This window comes from Pinus tabuliformis, chromosome 8, assembly GCF_031772625.1.
Source record: "Pinus tabuliformis cultivar Carrire ecotype Pingquan chromosome 8, CPIR1, whole genome shotgun sequence".
In the NCBI taxonomy this organism is placed as follows: Eukaryota; Viridiplantae; Streptophyta; class Pinopsida; order Pinales; family Pinaceae; genus Pinus; species Pinus tabuliformis.
The window spans coordinates 1,353,620,958-1,353,636,937 of record NC_142294.1 but is presented as its reverse complement, the minus strand read 5'-3'; the positions used below and the strand labels follow the sequence as shown (position 1 = coordinate 1,353,636,937).

The window sequence follows — 15,980 nt, the reverse complement described above, 5'->3', positions numbered from 1 at the left end:
CTTAAAATGAACTCCAAAGAACCCGATTTTGGGGTTCCAAGTATCCGTCATGACGGTTCTTCGTACCTGTCAAGACAAAAGAACCCATTTTTTTTTAATGGAGAACCCGGTTCTTTATAGAAGAACCCGGTTCTTATGGGTTCTTCTCAGAAGCACCCATCCAAGAATCCGGTACTTGGGTTCGAGAACCCGGGACGGGTTCGAGAACCCCACCCCCGGGTTCGGGAACCCGTGCAACATAGGAATTACCTGACTGCAATCTAGAGCCACCACGAGTGCTTGAAAACTTAATAAACTCCATAATCAAAACTTTCAGTCTTTGGGATGAAAACTTAATAATCTCCGTTATCAAAGCTTTAGGGAATGGAAGAAGGCCTGATTTGGCCATTGACCGCCAAGACTCCAAACTTCAAATTAAAAGCTTTATTGCCACAAGAATTTGCTTCCTTATTATTGTCCCACAGTATATGTTTGTACATCATACCAGGGATTTCTTTGGATACTTTCTTGACTCACAAGAGATTGTCTAGAACTGAGTCTCCAGGAGAGGTTCTTTTGATCAAATGTTGAATAAGGATGAGGGAATCCTCTAACACAGTGAGAGAAGACACCTGAACTTCCTTAGCTAGAGTAATACCTTGGAGTAACCCAAAGGCTTCATCTCCATTATTTGTCATCTTCTCCAAGGCCCATGAATGATCTAGAACTTTGTTTTCACCGGGGCCAAAAAGCACTCCTACTGTAGGAGTGTTATCATTCCAATACTAAGGTTTGAATGTAATGAAGTCATGGTGTTTCTAATTTTTTTAATGAAATCATATTAGGGCATTTGTTAATAAATGGTTAGGACAATTATGTAGTATAACCACCACTTTGAGATATAAAGGTAAATCCTATCATATGATGACAAATAATAAAATAGTTTTTTTTTGTTATATATCATTAGAAGTCCGACATGGTTTTAAAGCAATAATAGTCCGATGTTTCATTTGTTAAGCACATTGAAAGATGCGAGTCTAGTTATTGAAAGCTTAATTTAAAAAAATATGTTTAAAATTTGGACTTTAGAGTTGAGGTTGAATAATATGAGAAATATAGAAAAAGGAGCAGGAAGACTCTTGATGGCAGGGGCAAAAAAGTACAAAAAACGAGAGATAAGTAGAGGACAAATTGTTTGTGAGAAACATCATACCCATGGAATTCCAACAATGTACAAGAGTTGGTCAGGAATATTTGAGAATAGTTGGATTGTTTAGCAGGAAATTTTGAAAAGAAAGCCTATTATTGAGGAGAAATTGCATGAGAGAAAAGGTTTTCTTTTGTTTAGTAAAAGAAGGGAATACATGTTTGCAGAAGCATTATGCAAAGAGGATGCATTTAAAGTGGCCGCTGAAGTCGAAAGTTCTTATTTGTTACACAGGCATTGCAATCAAATGAAGTATGAAGAACACACTCAATGAGAATCAAAGCAGACCATGATTTGCTTGACATGTGAAGCCTCCAAAAACCCTAAGCAAAGATAACATAAGATATTGTCCATTTTTTTCAAACATGGTAATGGACAGTTGCATAGTTAAGGCATGAAGAGGACCACCTAGATTTAGCAGAAAGTAGAAACTAGGGCACACAACTGATATCCAAAGGACGGTGGTGACTCAGATGATAGATTCGTCTGAACTAATTTTTTTTCTTTCCCATCAACAGATTCCAAAGTTCGAGAAGAGACATAGACCACCTTGACCACAAGAGAAAGGAAACCTTGACTACAAGGTATTTTCTGTGTGGGGACTTTTTATTAGAGGACAGAGCCTTATTTTTCAGACATAAAGACAATATTCCCAAAGTTTTATGGAGGCTTATTCTTTTCTAGAAATATAAGGATTTTTTGCAAGGAAAATAGTAACATATATATTTTTTTTATAGATATTAGAAGAAATTTAAGAATGTTAAATATTGATCATAATGTTCATATATAAAGTAGTTCACCCCTCATACTTTTTGTAACAAAGGAGAATCAGATACGAAAGTAGATGATTATTATGGAAAAAAGGAGAAATTATTCTTTTGAACAACTTTGATTTCTAGTCGGGTACATGAGTTGAGTTCTCCACTTGTCAGGTTGAAATCTATCTTGATTGATTAAGAAGAGATGGAGATATAATTTTGCTTAGGTGGATTGTTGCTTTGGTGGGAAGAGATGGCAACCTGGTTGCTTAGGTGGATTCTTGCGTTAGAGAAACAGAGATGGTCAGATGATTTCTTAGGTGCATGTCAATGAATTGTCACTTCAAGTTGGAGGAGATGACAATTTAATGGAGCATTGACAAAGGTCTTAGGATTTGGAAATATGAGAGGCTGAAAATAGTCTTTTTGATGTAAGGGGAGGTAATAGTTAAAGCTAAGGGGGGTGTTTGAGTATCAACACTCCAATATTGAAGTTTAAATGTAATCAAGTCTTGGTGTTATTATTGACTTAAAATGATATCAGTGCATTTGTTGATAAGTGGTTAGGACAATTAGGTAATATATATACTACAACCACCACATTGACGTCAAAAAAGGGATCCCCCTCATTGTATACCATGACTTCTTGAATAATAAAAGTTTTTTTGTTTTGTTTTTTCTAATCTTTCATCTCTCATATATATAGTTCAAAGTCCAATAGCCCCAAGGGATAACTCAGTTGGTCGAGTTCTTGTTGCTAAGTACCTCTCTTATCGGGAGGTCATGGGGTCAAATCTCGTCGACGCCCATGGGGTTAGGCCTTGCTAGTTTGGCTGACGGGTAGACCCCTTCGGGTTGATCTACCTAGATTTTCCCGTGGATGTAGCGGTCACTCAGTGTCTGTGAACCACCCTTAAAAAATAGTTCGAAGTCCAACAAATGGCTTATACATTAACTATACCTTGTTATCATGTGACTAAAATTCTTATGGAACATGACATAAAACACTGATAGAGATTAGACATTTGATTATTTTCTTCACCAATGGCTTAGTAAATGATTGTGAGCAACCCTTTAGATTAGTCATAGCTTTGAGAATATCATACACATGCGGCTTATTGTGTACCAGGCATGTGCATAAGATGGGGTTGTGTGTCAAGTTCTGAGAAAGAGGGGCAGTTTACAGTTTTTGGGAATTGGGTTGAATTTCTGACGGTTCCACATTACATATAGGTTTTGAGTTGTTGTAAATTGGGAGGATGGAATTATGATAAATTGATAGGAATCATGCTTTAAGTTGACAGTATTCAGGTGACAAAGTAAATTTTAGTCGTAAAAATGATTTCTATATTGCCATAAGTGGCAACATAATCTCATTATGTACCCTTGTCTGCTCTGGAGTAGTATTTCTGGTATCAAAATTTATTGGATATGAACAAGCATTTCATTTGATCTTTTAGGAGTTGGAATGTTGAACGTTTGTACAAATTGGATTTTGTATCATATTTGAAACAATTTAGATGTATTGTTTTCAATGGTCTTTTCATTGTTTGCATGTTATGTTTTGAGGTCTTTGCATTTTCACTCACAACTTCATAAGTGTTCGAACTTCGAAAGTTGCAAATGTGGAAATTATTTCTCTTTTCTTAGGAAACTAACTCACATGCTATTTTTAATATTTTGAACATAGGACCGAGAAGCCAACAAGGAGTTTGTTATTTACATGATAGATGCAGGGCCTGATATGTTTTTCCAGATCAAACAAGAGGTAAAGTATATCTTTTGTATTTCAGTTGCAAAAAAATGGTTGTCTTATGAATATTGTGGTTGCCTTTATATAAAAACGTATAGATGGATATAATATATTATCCTCTTTCAATCCTCTCCTATTTGTTCTGTTTCATATATCCCTTTCATTGGAAATTCATTGAGGTACATAAAAGATGGAAATCCTTGATCAATTAAATGGCTTTTTTTGGTCTTGAATAATAAAATTTTTATATTTTTACATTGCGTATCAAATTTGAAGAGGACACTAGTCATCACGTGTACAATGCTTCTCTATCATTGTGCTGAGAGGCACTCTCCAGCCCGATATGGTAGAGGTGTTGTAATGTCATGTTTTGTCTTGTCCTATTTAACATTTTGACTCGGTCGATAAACATAAGAATAAAAATAAAATAAAATAAAATAAACTAATAATTAAAGTAAAATAGTTAATTTAGCATTGGTAGCTTTTAGGCTCTAGATTTTGAATATAATATTTTATTTTAAATTATAATATAATATTTTTTATTCTTTCAATAAAATTACTCATTTTTTATTGGGTTGAGAGGTGCTCTCTAGCCCGTTATGCTAGTGATGTCTATTGTAAAATAATGTAATGTAAACATTTTCACTCGGTAAAAATAAAATTAAAATATGGTAGAGATGTGTAACTTAATGTAATCTAATGTAATGCAAACATTTTAACTCGGTGAAAATAAAATAAATTAACAAAATGACAAAAAAATAAAACTCACGAAAGTTAAATAACAAAAAAATAAAAATGACACATGGTATTATGAACCCATGGTATTGACCCTTGGTATTCATGTGAAGTAAACCTATTTAAGGGGAGATTAAACTAGCCTTGATCCATATTAGCTTGATTTTATATTTAGATACATAATTAGTTGTAGAAAATGATGGAGTTGATTCCATGTAGCCTGTAAGATAGAACGTTTTAGCATTGGGCATTTGTATGGATATGTTCGGTGGCCTTATGTCTTTTTGTATGTTTTATTTCTATTGTTGAATGGATGAATACATAATGTGTATATATGCTTAGAAGCTTTTTCATTCTATTGCTTCTTTGATAATCACTTTAATATAATATCTTTAACATATTCTCTTAATTTATGTGTAATAATGTGCTATAGAAATAAAGCTATGATCGATCTAGGATGGTAAGTTTAGAAATGAATATGCTTAACGATGAAAGTGAACTGGGGTGAGAGGAGCGGGTAGGGGAAATATTAGGTAAAATGTAATTATTACTTTTTATCTAATATTTCTGCCTATCTTCATCCACTTTTTTACTAGGTTGGGAGAAATATTGGGTAAAATGTAATACTATAATATTACATTTTACCCAATATTTCCTTCAACTGGTCCACTCTTATTGTAATTTTTCTTTGTATTTAAAGTATTTTTTTAAAACCAGAATGAGTAGATTTTTATATATTAAAATTGTGCCCGTTCGTGTGCAAAACAGGATTTACATAGTATTTTCGAGCCTGGTGAGGGCTGCTGATATGTCAATTGTTCCCCAGTCCTTCCATGAGAGATTTCCCTGTGATTCTTACAAAAATTTCTCATATTTGGTATCCTATCGCTATACATTCGACATAACTGGAAAAGTAAATATTTACATTTAAAGTGTGCCATTCAAAAACATTTGCAAAACCAGAGAGAGAATAGACTATTCTTCCATGGGCGTTGGAATGTTCAGATCCAATCCAGTGGATTCTTCTTCATTGCTCTCGCTGCTCTCCTCCATCTTGAGCTTCAATTGTTCAATTTGCTGATGCAACGCATCCACCTTGTCCTCCAAATGGCGGATTCACTCCTCCAATTGCCGCTCTTGCATGGCCATATTCTCAAGTTGTTGTTGGTGGATGCAATGTTGCAGTACAACCAATCCTTCCTGAATCTCTTGCACACAGTTGTTACAGGCCTGCTTGTTGTTGCCTCCGACCAGAGATTTACCCTCCCTTGGCCCCCATGTCCTAGGCCTGTGACGGCCCCAAGAGCCAGACATGAATCTATCCTCAGCATGCTATGCACGCCCATGTTGGTCTTCAAAATATCACTGATGCACCACTCCAAGATGCCACAGACCCCCAATTTCCGAAATATCGCACACCCCCAACTCCAGAATACTCGTGACCCACAACTCCAAGCTACCATCGACGTCCAACTCCAAAGTGCCCTCGAGGTTCTGCTCCAGAACCTCATCCCATATTATCATAATATCAGCCCTCAAACTAACAGCCGCACTCAGATAAGCAACCCTCTCTAATTTGACACTTGGGTTCCCTATGTTGCAACTAACTCTTCCAGAGACACCCCTGAAGTCCGACTCTATGACCCAAAATCAACAACTGATACTCAAAGACTCCAACTTCAGCTGCTAGGCCTTTACAGAGGCCACTTGAGCAAAGATAAACTTAAACCATAGAAGCATATGAAATCGTTATTCCTTAAATAGAAGGTGTAGGACTGAGTGATGATGCAGTATTGGGGAATGGTACCAATGGAGCTTTGATCCCAATGATCCTCCTTAATTTCCCAACTATCAACCATTATTTCCTAGCTCTTCTCCTTGTCCTTCATCCGCACCCAACCGTTCCTCCCATGAGTGGCCAGAGCAATTCTGAGCAGGGGAATTAAGTGCTTCTTCGAATTCCTCATTATCTTGCCTTCACCTGTGAGGACCGTCGACCTTTGCAACAAAATCCAAGCCTTGGGGACTGGATACTCACGCTTTGTGATCTACCAGGCACAAGTGTAGTACCAGTATGACAGACGTAGACCCGTTGTTGCAACAGACAAAGGAAGCCTTTGCCACAAGGCACAAGGACAAGCCAGACCAAGCTTGGGACAATGCGACAAGGACCAAGGAGTAGGAGGCTGAAAGAAACAGGGGAGGGGGCCATAACGGAGAGGAGAAGAGGAGGGTCGAGATGAATGAAAGGTGAAACAAAATGAGAGGAAGAAGGATGGCAGAGGATAGGGAGGGGAGGGTTTAAGATAGAATAGGGGAGGGGGAGGAAGGTGGGGGGGAAGAGAGGGAATGAAGCGGGGGGGGGGGGAGAACTTAAAGGCGACTAGCCTTGCATAATCCAAGTTGATAGTTCTTGCTAACCTCTTGGCGAGGCCAAGAATGCCATCCTCAAACCAATAATTGAAGCCCATGAAAAAGATTAGGGAATGCATATCGTTTCCTCGACCTCGTTCACTATATGAAAAAAGGACACAAAATCGATGGAGGGGATTAGCCCTTGGGATCTCTTTATAATTTGCTTTAGGTTCATGTTTTTTGCTGATGAAAAATAGTTCATATGCCTTATGATCAACATTGAGTCACCTAAGACCTGGATCTTTCTAATGCCCTTTTTTTGAGCCAATGTTAGACCGAGAAACAAACCATAAGCTTCAGCTTGATTGTTCATCTTCCTTCCTAGTCGCCAAGCATATCTATCTTCGATAATTCCTTCAGGATTAATGAGAATCCCTCCCCCTCTTGCCACCCCATATATTTCAAGTTTAAAAGTACATAAACTCAACAATAAAATTAGCAGGGGTGAGGGGAAATATTGAGTAAAATGTAATAATATCTCTCCCTTATTTTGTGTTGTTTCTTCAAGTGCAATAGATACAAGCATAATATTTTTGAAATACTAGTATTTAATTTGAATGATATAGATTTTATTTTAACAATTCCTGTTTATGATTAAGCAATTACACTTCAGAATTTCAACCATAAAACCATAAAGACAATAGAGATCACAATGCATAAAGAGAACACAATATTTACCCTGGGAAAACCCAATTGGGGGAAAACCTAGCAACTTTTCTCTTAGAGAAATTCTTCAGTGCAATAAGAGATACATCTATTGCTTCTAGTCAACTATGCCAACAAGCTAATGGTCAAACCTGGTCCACAACCCTCAAGTCAAACCTCCAATATGCCATGCAACTCATCTTGATTTGATTTGCCATAGGCCAAAATTTGGCCTCCCAGAAATTGTTTAGAAACCCAAAAATTCGGCCTACCCAGAATATGTTGCCCAAAAGCACAAGTGCGAGCTAGGAAATAGGTGCGAGCTATAGAGAGAGAGAGAGAGAGAGAAATATCACCTTTCTCCTTTTCATCCTTCTTGTACTTTGGTTGGATGCCCAAAAGATGTATTTCTTGCCTAAGGTCGAATGGTGCTCTTATGGAGGAGGTCAAATGCCTTTATATAGTGTTTGGCCTTCACGAATGGGTGTCTCTTCATTTGGGCCGACTTGACTTGAGGGAGGGCCAAATTGACTATCTTGTAGCCAAAGTTTCAAAATTCAAAATTTTTCCTTTTAAATTCGACATGAAAAACATGTCTTAAAATAATTCTGTCAAGGGATAGATAATAAAAATGACATGCAGAGCATGTCTTACAAATTCTTATATATTACAAGGGCTAAAATATAAATTATGAGGATTGACCATTGGTACAAAAGTTCAACACTCCCTCTTAGCTAGGGAGGTTTCATAATGACCAGACAATTGTTCTTCTTGTGAACAAATTTCTCTAAGAAAAGGTTATAGCAAATCATCACCATAATCGGGTCACAATTGTGACACATGGTAAACCAATAGCATCAACCATTTACTATAATCGGGTCAAACATCTTTGCACATGGTAAATCAACAACATCATCATGGTACCGTCATTTGGGTCAATATCTCAAGCTTATGGTTTATGCTTACCATAATACGGGTCGGTACTTCAAACACACAGTACATCATTTAGCATCAACTAGTCGCCATAATTATGGTCATTACTTGACACATGGCATCCATAATAGTCTTAGTTCACCATCATTCAGGTCAACGTCTTGACACACGATGAATCACCAAAGGCCACACTCTTATCAGAGTAATTCAAGTCCTGATGCTAAATGAAATTGATGCTCTAGGACCATTCTTCCTGATTCAGCTCATACATGACACATGAAGAATGTTAGTCCTTTGCCAAACCGTTCTCCCTAATTCGGGTCATAGTACTTGACCCAGGGACAATCTCCCTAATTCGGGTCAGAGTACTTAACATAGGGAGAATGTCAGTCCACGATGGTATCACCATCAACACTCCCCCTCAATGAGAGAGGTGTTCTCAACCAGTCCAAACCTGTCTCTGGAGTATACAAACTTCGCTTGGGACATAGGCTTTGTAAGAATATCAATGATCTGCTCATCAGTAAAGACATGCTGGAGTTTCACTGCTCCCTTTTGCACCATGTCACAGATGAAGTGGTACTTGATCTCGATGTGCTTCGACCTATCATGGAACACTGGATTCTTTGTTAGCTTCACACAACACTGATTATCACAATATATTATTGTTGACTTGAGCACATGATCAAACAATTACACGAGTAACTTATGAAGCTACACAACTTTAAAAATACCAAGCTAGTTGCAATATATTCTTCCTCAATAGTATCGAGCGCAACAAATGTTTGATTCCTGCTCATCCACGAAATCATGGAGCCCAAATTGAAGCAACCTTTGGATGTACTCTTTTTGTCTTCAATACTCCTTGCCCAACTGCATCTGTATATACTATAACCCTGCAGCTGTATATCACCATTTGAGACATATCTCAAACCAAAGTCAACTGTACCACGCAAGTACCTCAATATGTGTTTCGCTGCAATCTAATGATCATATCTTGGTTCCACTTCGAATTGGCTTAACGTGTTCACAACAAAGCAAATATCTAGCCTAGTATTAACCAAATACATTAGTGAGCCAATCAACTACCGGTACATGGATGGATCTACAGTCTCTCAACTTTCTCAGATTTGTAACCATGGGAGTCGGCACTGACTTATAGTCCATCATCCCAAACTTTTGCAAGATCTTGATAACAAACTTCCCTTGACCAAGGTGGATTTCACTGGGATTTTGCTATATTTCTAGCCCCAAATTGTAGTGCATAAAACCAGGATCCTGTTGGTTTTTCAAGTGCAATAGATACAAACACTGATTTCAGAGAACAGATAATTACTTCCAATGATGTAGTATTATTTTAGTACTTCCAGATTATCATTAAGTAATTACACTTCAGAAATTCAACCATGAAGGCAATAGGAAAATAGAGACCGCAATGCACAAATACGCTTCGCAAGATGCTTGCGGGATTATTTGATCTATATATGGAGCCAACAGTGACACTGTGATAATCAGGGTTGCATTAAGCTCTCTGAAAATCTTGTGTTTCATGATCGGTCCAAGCATATTGGGATCATATATCACTTCATCAGAGACGGGGTTAAGAGGGGTGCTGTGAAATTGTAGTACATTTCTATAGGGTAGGTGGTAGATGTTCTCACGAAGCCTCTAGGGAAGGGAAAGGTTGTGAAGTATCGAGATAAGCTAGGGGTGGTGCAGAATCCCTTCCTTGCTAGGAGGGAGTGTTGATTTGAATAGCATCGGAATGTCTTCTACATCAGCTTCGTGTCTTAGCATGTGGAAGACATTATTTGCCTCCTCTAGTGATTTATGCCTTCTTTCCCAAGTTTAACTTAGGAAAAATACAATAATTAAGGTCAATTAATTATTGTGGACTATTGGGCCATTTTCCAAGGATAAAAAGTTTAATTATTTAAGTGACCTAGAAATAATCTCAACCATTGATCTTCAAAAATGTTTGTAGAAAGAAGATTCAAGATGCTTCTAGAGGGGAGATTGGGGTTAGAGATTTGGACTCAATGAAGATTATAAATCGAGGCTTGCGATGGAGGTGAAGACACAACGAAGAGCACAATTGTGTGAGCGAGTCATCACGAGAGAGAGCGACTTTCTCTGCATTGCAAGAGTCTCATTGGCCAATGCACAAAGAAGGAAGAAGTGTTAGTGGATTTGAGCGAATCCAAGAGGGTCTAGTTAGAGGAGATTGTAGGGCCGAGTCGCCGGAAGGAGATTGAGGTTGTCTGGAGGACGCTGAGTTGCTGGAGTGCCGGTGTTTTTTCGTTGCGCATAAGTGGAAGGATGTAAATTGAGTTGTTGGAGGGTGTAGATCTGATTGTTGGAGGCCGATTTCTTAAGAGGGTTTTCATCTATAGGCATATTTCCTAGAGGTTGATTTACTTGGTTTGAATTCATTTTAAGGAAGTCGAGTGGCAGGTTTGAGATTGTATTTTTACTTGTATCCTTGTGGGTCGAAAAACCCATATTTTCTAGATAATGAAATAAAAAAGATTTTCTTGTGGGTTAATTAATTTTTGCAATGTGTGATTGATCTATTTTTGTATAAGGTTTGCCGTTTTATTATCGAAATGAAGCTTTACATGTAATAGTTCTTTGTGCTACTAGTTTGCTTGTCGGAAAACAACCTAGTAACACAGATTGAGAATCTTGAGATTATATATATCTCGTTTCAATAGTTTGATAGATAAAAAGAAAAGGCTGCCACAATGAACATGGAGTTGCAAGGGTGCAAAAACATAAAGGCTTTGTTCTGCAAAGCTATATAGGTTGAACCATGACAAAAATTGACTACCCATTGACAATTGAAACGTGAAATATGACTACCCTATAACCTGGAAGTGCCGTGGAGTGAGCCATTGGTGCTCAGCCACGCTGAGGAGCCCCTCTAGCAAACTGCTAGTAGCAGTGGCTATTGAGGGACCTTTCCTGCATCCTTATTGGCCATTGTGACTCAAAATCCTTCTTTCAACTATTATGCTGATTATGAAGAAGCTGGCTCTGATACCAATTGTTGGAAACACTGAGAGGGGGGTGAATCAATATTTCTTTCAATTGTTATTAATGCCAGTTAAGCTTTTTCAAAATTTTGAGCTAGAAATTAAGGAATTCTAAAATGGTCTTCAAAATCCACATGTCGAAAAAAAGCTCTATAAGAGTTTTACCAAATTTTGAAAGAATCTCCACAATTTCGAATAGAATAAACTCTTTACAGGTTCGAAAAATTCAGTTGTATCCCTTTTCTTTTGCTAGTTCACGAGATGTGAACTCTCTCTACACTTCACCGAATTCTTTGTGGATTTTCAGATGGTTAAATGGAGTGATATTATCATCAATATATAGTGATTAGCCTATACGAATAGACATGTCTGTTGGTTTAATGAGCCGACATGAGAGCTGACCAAAGTTGGAGGTGCCGACCTAGGTTAATTAGCAAATGCATTATATTTTTGACAATTAGAATTTATAAATTCATAACTAAATTGTGTTGGGGAATGGACTAGTATATGTTTAGAGGAACCTAAGGGCATCTTCAATTTGGTATAGGCAACAAAATTTTGTATCAATGCTTTACATAGTTTTTTTAGATTTTATTTTGGAAAATGATGGTTTTAGGGTTTTATAAAGTAGGATATGGATGGGAAATAAATCTAGGTATCAATGTAGGGTTTTATCCTTAACAAACAATGACAGGATTAGGGATTCCATAGGTTGCATCATCTAGGGCATATCTCCAACTAGGGTTTAAATGGGACTAGGATTAGGGTAATATGAACAAGAATTAGGATTCAATAGGACTAGGGAGCTAGGGTTGGACTACAACAAAGCAAGTCATGACATCATATTGACATCAATGACAACCTTATCCAACAAAGTAAGCCTCAGGATATGGTGCGAGTTAGCCATAGAAAGGATGTCGAATTTGTCATAGAACTCCAACAAATTTTAGGCTCGAATTTGCTTGGGTGGAAACCGAATTTTCACAGTTAACTTAAAAAATGCGAATCACAGAGTGAATTTCCACAAAAGAGTTGCCTCCGACTTCCTATGGGAATTGCTTGAAAGTTCTTGGTGCGAAATGCCTTAGGAAAAGTGCTAAGTTAGCTGTGAGAAACCATCAGAGATATACCCTAGAAGGACTTCTAAAATTCAACATTTATGCCTCAAAGAAATGATCATCCTTTAGAAACCAGTAAACATGCCTCAGAACCATGAGCAAGAGTTCAGAAATCATCGCACTATTCTCCAAAGGACCGAGGATGAATTTCAAAGCCAAAATATTTAGATAAGCATTAGGTTCATGCATATTTTGGAAGAGTAATAAGTCATGTATTTATATAGTTTAGGGGGCTTAACGAACTCCATAAAAGAAGGGAAAATTATGAATTCGTTGTGTAAGGCCAATTTCAAAGAGATCCTAAGTAGGATTTTATTCCTTTAAAAAATATTGAGTTGTTCTACTTACATGAATTAATTCTGTCTTGTCATTGAAGTCAAATAACCCTCACATATTATAAATTCAAAATTAAATTTGAGACTCTCCACAAATACCCTTGTGCCATGTGTCACATCTTCTTCCCTTAGGGTTTTGCCCACAAGATGGGGTTGCCAACTTCAAAAGAGCATATCTCTCAAACTGTGAGGGTTCTCATGTCATGCCACATACCACTGGAATTGGTTTGATGGGGAGAATTCAATAAGGATGATCTAAACTTGAGACACGATGATCTGCCATGTCATTTTCGGCAACAATGGTGTGGCATCTAGGGTTTTATGCCATCCTTCTAGGGCTACTTGTCCATTGAAGGTTTTCCATTGATGTAATCATGACATATATTAAGATCATTCAAGAACCAATGTTCACATCAATGACAACACCATTCAACAATCTTCCCCTTTGTCATTGATGGCAACACATGTACTCCCCATGTGCTCACTATTCCCCCTGACTTCATGCCTCATTCCTCTTCCCCTGATTTCTGCCCCCCTTTGACATCAATGACAAAGGGTTACTTTCCCTTGACAAGTTGCTTGCTTCTCGTGTCCAGCCTGACCCCCCCTATCAAAATGCCTTCCTCTGACTTCTTGCAAGATGCTTGTCTTCAATAACCAAACCATCTGCCCCTATCATGTTGTGCTTCACATCGATTGCCATAACTGATTTTGCTTGTCAATATGGATCAACGGCATGGGTCCTTCTGTGATTTTGTCCTTAAGCTTGTTTGCCAAACCTGCTACCCTATCGAAAACTGCTGCCCATAATGTTGAATGTTGCTCTGAAGAGTTCTTCATATATGTCAACTGTTAACTTGTCAAAAGGATAGATCTTCAAAAGTACACTACTGCTCCATAGACTTTACCTTCTCAATGTTTACAGGGAGTCAACATGCTGGATTCTTCAGAATAATGTGTGAACTAGCTCTCTGGTCGGATCATCTTGAACCATATCATTGCCCATTGCAAATTCATCACGATCTTTTGAACTTACAAAACCTGAAAGCATGACCGTTGAGATTCTTTCATTTACTTGATCTTCTTCATTTTGCTTTGTTCCCCAAACCTTTTTGTGTCTGATGTTAGGGATGTTTTGCATGGAAGATTCCATCTTGTACCTGCAATCGTGAGATATATGCCCATAGTTGCAGCATTTTTAACATTCAACATTGGGCCTAAATGATGGAGCAATTGACATGTTCTTTCCGCTGACGAAATCATTGCAATATCTGTCTTGAGTTCCTGTATCCTTACGTCTACGGTTTTGATAATGCCTTCGATAATCATACCTGTCATACACTTTACAATCCCTAGCCAAATGTCCAAAGTTGGTACATGAAAACAATAACCATTAAACAAACAAGCGTACCTCGATGAGTTATCTTGTCTGGATGATCTTCTGTATTCATTATTTGTTGGAGGAGGTACAACCTGTTGTTGATCCTTGTCCTTGAATTCTTCAGCATTTGGAGCCGCAACAATTTTAATCTTCTTTTGTCCTTCATCACAATTTGGCCTTTGAGGGACCCTGCTATCAGGGTTCTCATTAATCTTATTTTGCATGGGCATGGAGCTTACGTCTTCATTTTATGGGGCTTCTCCAATTTCTTTTTCCTTTATCTTCAATCGAGCAGTGTCATTGTTCTTCCTTTTGTCATCCAATAATTTCTCCTTTTGCTAGCTTGTCAACTTCAGTTAATGCAACGTCAAGTTCTTTTTGCTTTTGAGCAATATCTTCTTGAAACCAACTTTTCAATACTTTACTTCTTTCTTCTGCCTCCTCTGCTTGCAGTTTTAGAAGAGTGACCTTTTTTGTTACTTTGTTAAGATCTTGTATTTGTTCTTTCTGCCTTTCATTTTCATTTTCGAGCCTGCTAATTTATGCTAAAGATGCATCTAGTTTCTTTTGTTTTTGATCAACCTAAGTTACATACCTTTGACCAGATTGGTTTGCTAGGTCTTTCTCTTTCTTTTCTGCTTCCTGCAGCTGGAGTTTTAAGAGAGCAACTTCTTTGAGTGTGCAATTTTCCTTCTCTGTGTTCTTCCTTTCTTTGAAGGCATTGATTAATGATTTCTCTATGTCTTATTCTTCTTCTTCATCACCATGTTGGATTCTTCAACCTGAGGAACTGCTTGATTTGAAACATGGTCATTGTCAGCATGGTCTTGACCGACATGGAGATTTTGAATCGTATCCCAAAGATGTTTGGCAGATGAGCATGGACCTATATTGGATTTCACAAAATCTAGCAAGGCAGTTAGAACGATACTCATGGCCTTTGAATTGTACCTTCTTGATTGATAAATGGATGTATCTCCAGTAACAACTAAAACCCATATATCACATCCAATAACTTGCAAATAGGCTTCCATTTTAGCTTTCCAGAGGAATTGGATCAACTTGTTTCTCTTCATCAATAGTAATAGGATATGAAATTATTTCAATACCTGGATCTTCCTTTGATTCCTTTGAATGTTTGGTAGCTAGCTTCTTTGATTTTCGCACCTCTGCACTCTGAGATCTGTCTTCCAGCTGTTAAGTTGCTACTGAAGGAAGCTTCCTTAATACCAATTTAGCGTCTTGTTTGGGAATAGGTGCTTCGTTTTGTGCCACAATACATGTCTACTTCTAGACTTATCTCACCTCTGTTCCAAGGCCATTGCGCTCTAATCTAATTCACTGTCCAGCCTTTGTATTAGATCCTAATTTAGCTTATACCACTCATTGCCCTTCCTATACTCATTCCAACATCTGTTTTTTACTTTGTATCCTAATTCTGCCCGATCCATTATTTAGTTCTAGTTTACTGCCCTATTCCATTCTTTTGTTGACATTGGTACCTAGCCAAAATTGATCCTAATCCATGATCATTATAACCTAACTAACATTGTATGTTGGCTACCTATAACTTGTAACCTCATACCTGTACACTATCACACAATTGTTTGATTATCTTCTACCCAAGTTTTGTTAAATTGACCTATTCTATTGAAGATATCAAGTTGCTAGTCTTGAAGGCATCAA

General features: G+C 37.6%; 1 protein-coding gene across 1 annotated transcript in view; it reads left to right on the top strand.

The window, feature by feature from the left end:
- Positions 1–15,980, top strand: part of LOC149240516 (ATP-dependent DNA helicase 2 subunit KU70-like) — a 244,512-nt gene that overhangs the window by 99,013 nt on the left and 129,519 nt on the right. The window contains exon 3 of the mRNA XM_089367317.1: positions 3,635–3,712. Coding sequence (XP_089223443.1) covers positions 3,635–3,712 — 78 coding nt within the window. The remainder of the gene's footprint in view (positions 1–3,634; positions 3,713–15,980) is intronic.